This window comes from Uloborus diversus, chromosome 7 (genome assembly GCF_026930045.1).
Source record: "Uloborus diversus isolate 005 chromosome 7, Udiv.v.3.1, whole genome shotgun sequence".
NCBI lineage: Eukaryota > Metazoa > Arthropoda > Arachnida > Araneae > Uloboridae > Uloborus > Uloborus diversus.
Window position 1 is genome coordinate 152910194 of NC_072737.1, and position 8850 is coordinate 152919043.

The window sequence follows — 8850 nt, forward strand, 5'->3', positions numbered from 1 at the left end:
TTAATCAAGCAAAAAAAACACTAAAAAAGTGACTTCATGACACTGAAAATGTTTTAGTAAAATGTAGTGAACATTTTTTCTCCCCACATCACTAATTTTTCCCCACTATAGGGATAAGTATGTGCCAATTAGGTTTTACTAACATTCAAATCATAATTCTGGATTTTCAATCGCTCTGTGGTCCAATTAAAATGGTTTGACAAGGCTTGATTACGTTTTCGTATGACAATTAAATAGTAATCGAACACATACCCATGTCTGATTTTTATATACATAACATGTGTTTTATGCTTGTTGTGTTCATCAGAGAAAAGATGCATATTTGACTGTATATTATATTTCTCCTTCATACTTTTCAGATCAATGAAGTAGCAGAGAAGGATCAGTTGGATCTCATAGAAGAGGATGAAAACCTGAATGAAATAGATGACTCTAGTTCAGAGAAGTCATCTGAAAATGAGATCAGGGGAGGATATGTTGAAGGTGGGTGAAACAAACATCGTCATCATCAACAGATTTTTTTTTTTCTTACTATGCAATATTTATTTAATTTTAAAAGTTATTCTTGTTATTATTATTATTATTATTATTATTATTTTTGCATTTAGCAATATTTTTATGATACGTTTAAGCCTCCTTTCACGTTTTTTTACTTTCTTCTATATCTAATATATAGAAAAAAGTATTGGATTCATGCAAAATTTCGAATTTCGAATTTTGACGGATTCGAACGTTTTGAGGTGTGCTGAGTCCATTTCGACCATTTTTGGAAAATGTCTGTCTGTTTGTGTGTGTGTGTGTGTGTGTGTCACGTCTGTGTGTGACCAGTTTTTTGTGGCCGCTCTACAACAAAAACTACCGCATGAAATCGAACGAAATTTAGTACACATATGTGCCCCTATGTGAACTTGTGCCCATTAGTTTTTGGCGCGAATTCCTCCAAGGGGGGTGGAGCAATGGGACGTTTTTCGAGTTACGCGTGCTTGCTATTCCTCAGGAAGTAACTGGCGGAATCAAACAAAATTTGGTCCATATGTTGGTATTAACAGGAACAGGTGCTGATTCAATTTTGGTGTCAATAACTCAAACGGGGGTTGAGCTATAGAACGTTTTTTGTCGTCAATTGTGACTGCTGTATCTCAAGAAATAATGAACGGAATGAAAGAAAAATTTATCGGCAAGTAGCCCTTAGTGGGTATAAGAACTGATTTTATTTTTGTGTCAACAGCTAAAAAGGGGGTAGCGCAATCACCCGTTCCTTTTTTCCATTTTGAGTGCCCTATCTCAAGAAGTAATGCTACGTTCTGGTTGAAATTTGGAATATATGTGAATCCATATGTAAACAGGCTTTGGTTCAATTTTGACGCCAATCGCTCCAATAGGTGTTGATTTTTTTTTTTTTTTTTGCGAATAAAAATATTTTTATTAATGCAACAATAAGAAAGATAAATCGTAATAGATTGTCGTCTGCGTATTTCTCGTGATTTTAATTGTATGGAAATGATAGGAAATATTATCTCAATGATTTAAAATTTTTAACTGTTGCCATCTTATGTTTGTTAACAAATAAAATATTTGTAATTAATTCAAGCAAGGCTTTTAAAATAACTTTCAATTTTCGCTCTTTGCTTTGCTTTTGCAATAATTCAGACATTGGGATAGCCGTCAAGTTTTTGCATGTGTAATTTTGTTTTTGTTGGGAATATTGCTTCCTCGTCAAGCATGGGGAGGGATCAGAAAAAAAAAAAAGAAAAGAAAAATATAGAAGAAAGTTTCGTGATGGCCACAACATACTAGTAATTGTATGGAAACATAGACTAATAATAAGAGTAGACCGAGCTATGGCAACCCTTTTGCTGCTCATAAACCAAACCATGTGACTGGTGGATATCCTAGCAACAGCGGGCGTTGATCGAAGCAGACGATCAACGCGATCGAGAAATAAAATAAATAGAATTGATGGAACACGGAAGAATGAGCTTTTATGAAATCCTATTTGTAAATTTGTTATTCTAAGTTGTAAATATTTTGTTAATATAGTGAGTTTTTCGTTTAGATAGTATTGTGCATTTTATTTAGTCAATTTCAATGACTCTGTAAGCAATTAAAGATGCAAGTGCCCAAAACGAATCGGTAAACGGTAAGACTTTTACCCACAATTTCAATTTAAGATACCGATTAGAAATATTTTGCGTTAACGCAAAACGTTTACGCCATTAAGTTCACGCCAACGCTGACGTAGCAGTTCCAAATGAAATAAAAGTTACTGAAAACTGATCAAAAACTAATTCGGAACTCCAGCGCTCGAATACGCTACCTTGCGGTGATTTATAAAACTGCGTCTGCACCTAAAACATTGCCACGTTGCGCATCACGTGTGTCTGTTGACGTAAACGCGGTCAGTTTGTTCTGAGTAACGCATTCAACATGTCTAAGAACGCCTTCAACAACAGAAATTAATTCGTCCCTTAGTAGTATTCTCGAGCTTCTCAAAATAATGTTAGTTTTCCTTATTTCTTTCAAAAAAGTATTAAATGGTGGAAGCGTAAACAAGAAAACTCTGGATTAACAAAATTGGATAACGTTATACCAGGTAAAATTTTTTATTGTTTTGTATGAATTTGTAAGAATATGGGGTTTTTTTTAATCTTAAATTAATTAAACTTACCATATTTTACAGCAGCATTTAGTTGGAATGGACAGTATGCAAAATATTTTCTTGAATATATTATCGTAGAACAAAATGAATAACCGAGAAAGAATTTACTTTATTCCTTTTATTCTCAGCTGAAAGGTTTCGCCAAATTTGTTTAGGGTTATTAATTTTTAGTATTGTGCGAGCAAAGTAGCCTTGGCGAAATTTCGCGTTTTTAGTTAAACCATTTTTAATTTTTATCATGAGTGGAATAAAATGGTAGTAAGATTACAGAATTCGATAAGTGAAAGGAAATAATGGTCAATCAACTGAAAAGAAAACTACCACCATATATCCGTGAGAATTTTGTTGATGATTTGCATAACATGACACAATTAAATCGTAACTCAGAAATTAGAAAAATCGAAACAGAAAATTTTTAAATGAACCGATTCGGGAATTCGAGAGAAATAACTCAACTACAAATGGAAAAAAAATAAGCGCTAGCCAAGCAAGGCAAAAAAGTATCATCTTCTTTCGATAACAATTTGTAATGTCACATTGAATTTTCTATCATTAATTGTTATTCTTGTCAGGCCACAATTATTATTTAGTTTTATCAAGAATTGATAAATATCGAATTCAACATCGTGGAAATAGCTGCTTAGAACTACGAACTACGTAGTTTGCATGAATCTTTGACGTTTAGTAATGCTTCTTGAATTCTCATTTCTTTCTACGTGGGCCAGAATATCCACAAGACTTTGAAAATTAATTTTAAAAGAATAAAGCGAAAAAATCATACGTACGAACAAAAATCACAACACTTTTAGCATTTTCTTCGTTACCATGTGCGTTTGTTGTAGTTTTCAATTCCGCCATTAGACAGTGACTTCAGTGCCCCCTATAGTTCGTTGGAGTTGCGAATTACTAATGTCAAAATAATGCATAACTAAAAGAAAAACAGTTCAATCTCTGCACCTGGAAAAAAATTATGATGAAAATACATTACGTCTTAAAATACATGTCGAGTGCCAAACTATAGATAATGTTGCCATCTAGCAACCATGCTGCCAAAGTTTTCGCCAAGCCTTTCCACCAGTCACATGATGCATCCATGAACCAATTTTTTCATCAGCAAGTCTGAGAAAGCTCGGTCTACTCTTATTATTAGTCTATGTATGGAAATGATCGGAAATATTATTTCAATGATTTAAAATTTTTAACTGTTGCCATCTTACGTTTGTTAACAAATAAAATATTTGTAATTAATTCAAGCAAGGCTTTTAAAATAACTTTCAATTTTCGCTCTTTGCTTTACTTTTGCAATAATGCAGACATTGGGATGGTCGTCAAGTTTTTACTTTCTTCTATATCTAATATATAGAAGAAAGTATTGGATTCGTGCAAATTTTCGAATTTCGAATTTTGACGGATTCGAACGTTTTGAGGTGTGCTGAGTCCATTTCGACTATTTTTGGAAAATGTCTGTCTGTCTGTGTGTATGTGTGTGTGTGTGTGTATGTGTGTCACGTCTGTGTGCGACCAGTTTTTTGTGGCCGCTCTACAGCAAAAACTACCGCATGAAATCGAACGAAACTTGGTACACATATGTGCCCCTATGTGAACTTGTGCCCATTGGTTTTTGGCGCGAATTCCTCCAAGGGGGGTGGAGCAATGGGACGTTTTTTGAGTTACGCGTGATTGCTATTCCTCAGGAAGTAACTGGCAGAATCAAACAAAATTTGGTCCATATGTTGCCAGTAACAGAAACAGGTGCTGAGTCAATTATGGTGTCAATAACTCAAACGGAGGTTGAGCTATAGAACGTTTTTTGTCGTCAATTGTGACTGCTGTATCTCAAGAAATAATGAACGGAATGAAAGAAAAATTTATCGGCAAGTAGCCCTTAGTGGGTATAAAAGCTGATTTTATTTTGGTGTCAACAGCTAAAAAGGGGGTAGCACAATCGCCCGTTCTTTTTTTCCATTGTGAGTGCCCTATCTCAAAAAGTAATGCTACGTTCTGGTTGAAATTTGGAATATATGTGAATCCATATGTAAACAGGCTTTGGTTCAATTTTGGCGCCAATCGCGCCAAGAGGTGCTGATTTATTTTTATTATCATTATTTTTAAGCGAATAAAAATAGCTTTATTAGTGCAACAATAAGAAAGATAAATCGTAATAGATTATCGTCTGCTTATTTCTCGTGATTTTAATTGTATGGAAATGATCGAAAATATTATTTCAATGATTTAAAATTTTTAACTGTTGCCATCTTATGTTTGTTAACAAATAAAATATTTGTAATTAATTCAAGCAAGGCTTTTAAAATAACTTTCAATTTTCGCTCTTTGCTTTGCTTTTGCAATAATGCAGACATTGGGATGATCGTCAAGTTTTTGCATGTGTAATTACTTTCTTCTATATCTAATATATAGAAGAAAGTATTGGATTCGTGCAAATTTTCGAATTTCGAATTTTGACGGATTCGAACGTTTTGAGGTGTGCTGAGTTCATTTCGACTATTTTTGGAAAATGTCTGTCTGTCTGTGTGTATGTGTGTATGTATGTATGTATGTGTGTGTGTGTATGTATGTGTGTCACGTCTGTGTGTGACCAGTTTTTTGTGGCCGCTCTACAGCAAAAACTGCCGCATGAAATCGAACGAAATTTTGTACACATATGTGCCCGTATGTGAACTTGTGCCCATTGGTTTTTGGCGCGAATTCCTCCAAGGGGGTGGAGCAATCGGACGTTTTTTGAGTTACGCGTGCTTGCTATTCCTCAGGAAGTAACTGGCGGAATCAAACAAAATTTGGTCCATATGTTGCCAATACTAGGAACAGGTGCTGATTCAATTTTGGTGTCAATAACTCAAACGGGGGTTGAGCTATAGAACGTTTTTTTGGTCGTCAATTGTGACTGCTGTATCTCAAGAAATAATGAACGGAATGAAAGAAAAATTTATCGGCAAGTAGCCCTTAGTGGGTATAAGAGCTGATTTTATTTTGGTGTCAACAGCTAAAAAGGGGGTAGCGCAATCGCCCGTTCTTTTTTTCCATTGTGAGTACCCTATCTCAAGAAGTAATGCTACGTTCTGGTTGAAATTTGGAATATATGTGAATCCATACGTAAACAGGCTTTGGTTCAATTTTGACGCCAATCGCTCCAAGAGGTGTTGATTTTTTTTTTTTTTTTTTTGCGAATAAAAATAGCTTTATTAATGCAACAATAAGAAAGATAAATCGTGATAGATTGTCGTCTGCGTATTTCTCGTGATTTTAATTGTATGGAAATGATCGGAAATATTATTTCAATGATTTAAAATTTTTAACTGTTGCCATCTTATGTTTGTTAACAAATAAACTATTTGTAATTAATTCAAGCAAAGCTTTTAAAATAACTTTCAATTTTCGCTCTTTGCTTTGCTTTTGCAATAATTCAGACATTGGGATGGTCGTCAAGTTTTTGCATGTGTAATTTTGTTTTTGTTGGGAATATTGCTTCCTCGTCAAGCATGGGGAGGGATCAGAAAAAAAAAAAGAAAAATATAGAAGAAAGTTTCGTAATGGCCACAACATACTAGTTTTGTTTTTGTTGGGAATATTGCTTCCTCGTCAAGCATGGGGAGGGATCAGAAAAAAAAAAAGAGAAAAATATAGAAGAAAGCTTCGTGATGGCCACAACATACTAGTTTCATGTGTAATTTTGTTTTTGTTGGTAATATTGCTTCCTCGTCAAGCATGGGGAGGGATCAGAGAAAAAAGAAAAATATTTATAGAAGAAAGTTTCGTAATGGCCACAACATACTAGTTTACTTTCTTCTATATCTAATATATAGAAGAAAGTATTGGATTCGTGCAAATTTTCGAATTTCGAATTTTGACGGATTCGAACGTTTTGAGGTGTGCTGAGTCCATTTCGACCATTTTTGGAAAATGTCTGTCTGTCTCTGTGTGTGTGTGTGTATGTGTGTGTGTATGTGTGTCACGTCTGTGTGTGACCAGTTTTTTGTGGCCGCTCTACAACAAAAACTACCGCATGAAATCGAACGATATTTAGTACACATATGTGCCCCTATGTGAACTTGTGCCCATTAGTTTTTGGCGCGAATTCCTCCAAGGGGGGTGGAGCAATGGGACGTTTTTTGAGTTACGCGTGCTTGCTATTCCTCAGGAAGTAACTGGCGGAATCAAACAAAATTTGGTCCATATGTTGGTATTAACAGGAACAGGTGCTGATTCAATTTTGGTGTCAATAACTCAAACGGGGGTTGAGCTATAGAACGTTTTTTGTCGTCAATTGTGACTGCTGTATCTCAAGAAATAATGAACGGAATGAAAGAAAAATGTATCGGCAAGTAGCCCTTAGTGGGTATAAGAACTGATTTTATTTTTGTGTCAACAGCTAAAAAGGGGGTAGCGCAATCACCCGTTCTTTTTTTCCATTTTGAGTGCCCTATCTCAAGAAGTAATGCTACGTTCTGGTTGAAATTTGGAATATATGTGAATCCATATGTAAACAGGCTTTGGTTCAATTTTGACGCCGATCGCTCCAAGAGGTGTTAATTTTTTTTTTTTTTTTTTTTGCGAATAAAAATATTTTTATTAATGCAACAATAAGAAAGATAACTCGTAATAGATTGTCGTCTGCGTATTTCTCGTGATTTTAATTGTATGGAAATGATAGGAAACATTATCTCAATGATTTAAAATTTTTAACTGTTGCCATCTTATGTTTGTTAACAAATAAAATATTTGTAATTAATTCAAGCAAGGCTTTTAAAATAACTTTCAATTTTCGCTCTTTGCTTTGCTTTTGCAATAATTCAGACATTGGGATAGTCGTCAAGTTTTTGCATGTGTAATTTTGTTTTTGTTGGGAATATTGCTTCCTCGTCAAGCATGGGGAGGGATCAGAAAAAAAATATATATATAGAAGAAAGTTTCGTGATGGCCACAACATACTAGTTTTTTTTTTTACTTTTATGGGAAAGAAGCCTACAAATGGAACGAAATAACACAGTTGCATTTCTTTTGTTGTAGATCCATGTCTAAATGTTCGATGTGGTGCGGGAAGAATTTGTGAAGTGAACGATAAGGGAAAAGGAGAATGCGTTTGCATCCCTGAATGTCCACAAGAAACAGATGAAAGGAGAAAGGTTCGTTAGAACTTTTTTTCAAGATTTTCTGAAGTACTTTTGTGTTGTATGTTATTTACGTATGGGGTAATAAGGCGATAGAGTGCTTCGGTTGTGTGTGTTTCAAAATTTCATTTTTTTACCCTCCCCTCTCCTTTTTTTTTGAAAAAAATTGATAATTTGTAGCAGAGAAAAAAATGGAAAACTAAAGTGGGGATCAAGTATCCTCAATCTCCATTACCATGGCAAAAAAAAAAAAAAAAAGATTTTCAGTGAAAAACTCAATTTTAGCAATTAAATTTAAAAGCCTAGTGATAACTTTTAAGATTTTATCAGCATTAGTTTAAAAAACAAAGATCTTTTATTTAAATCGTGACAACAGTATGCTTATTACTCCAAGGCTGTGAGTAAAGGCAATGGAGCAAAGTCATTAATGACAACTTCCTATTTGCCTGTAGGGTTGTTTATTTTACGTAGCATGGAATGTTTGGAAGGAAAATTCAAGCTAGCTAAAATAAACTTTACAGACACAGAAGCAATCATAGGAAGCTCATCTTAAGATTGAATACTTTGTCCTTGAGATAAAAGGATGCACAAATAACAGCATTGTATAATCGCACCTCATTAATTTTATTTTTTTTAAAACAAATAATTGGCGGAAAATTAGTAGAGGATTAAAATACTTCATTTTGCGAAGAAAAATTTTTTTTTTCTTCATTGATCAATTTTCCCTACATTTTTCTTATTTTTTCAAAATTCCCCGATATTTCCCTGAGTGATAAAGTTCCCCGACTTTCCCCTGATCTCCCTGATCTGTCGCAACTCTGAAAAATTAAGCAATTTAATGTCTGATTGTTGGACGTGAGATTCTATCCATGTACCATTAAACTACGTCATCATTTTAGAGGTATCTACAAAAAGGGTAGTTTCGTCTTTCTAATATTTGTATAGTTTAAATCTGATAGGTGAACTGTGATGGACGCAGGATTAGTCAATTTCTTGTGCTAAATAGTCAGGAAAAAACAGGGTTGAAACAGAACATGAAGGTTTAAAAAGTTGGTACAGTTATTG

The 8850-nt window shown here is 34.3% G+C and overlaps 1 protein-coding gene across 2 annotated transcripts in view; it reads left to right on the plus strand.

Moving 5' to 3' along the window:
- Nucleotides 1-8850, plus strand: part of LOC129225654 (SPARC-like) — a 113906-nt gene that overhangs the window by 89739 nt on the left and 15317 nt on the right. For both annotated transcript variants that reach the window (XM_054860126.1, XM_054860127.1), the window contains exons 3-4: nt 360-483; nt 7685-7800. In XM_054860126.1, coding sequence (XP_054716101.1) covers nt 360-483; nt 7685-7800 — 240 coding nt within the window. The remainder of the gene's footprint in view (nt 1-359; nt 484-7684; nt 7801-8850) is intronic.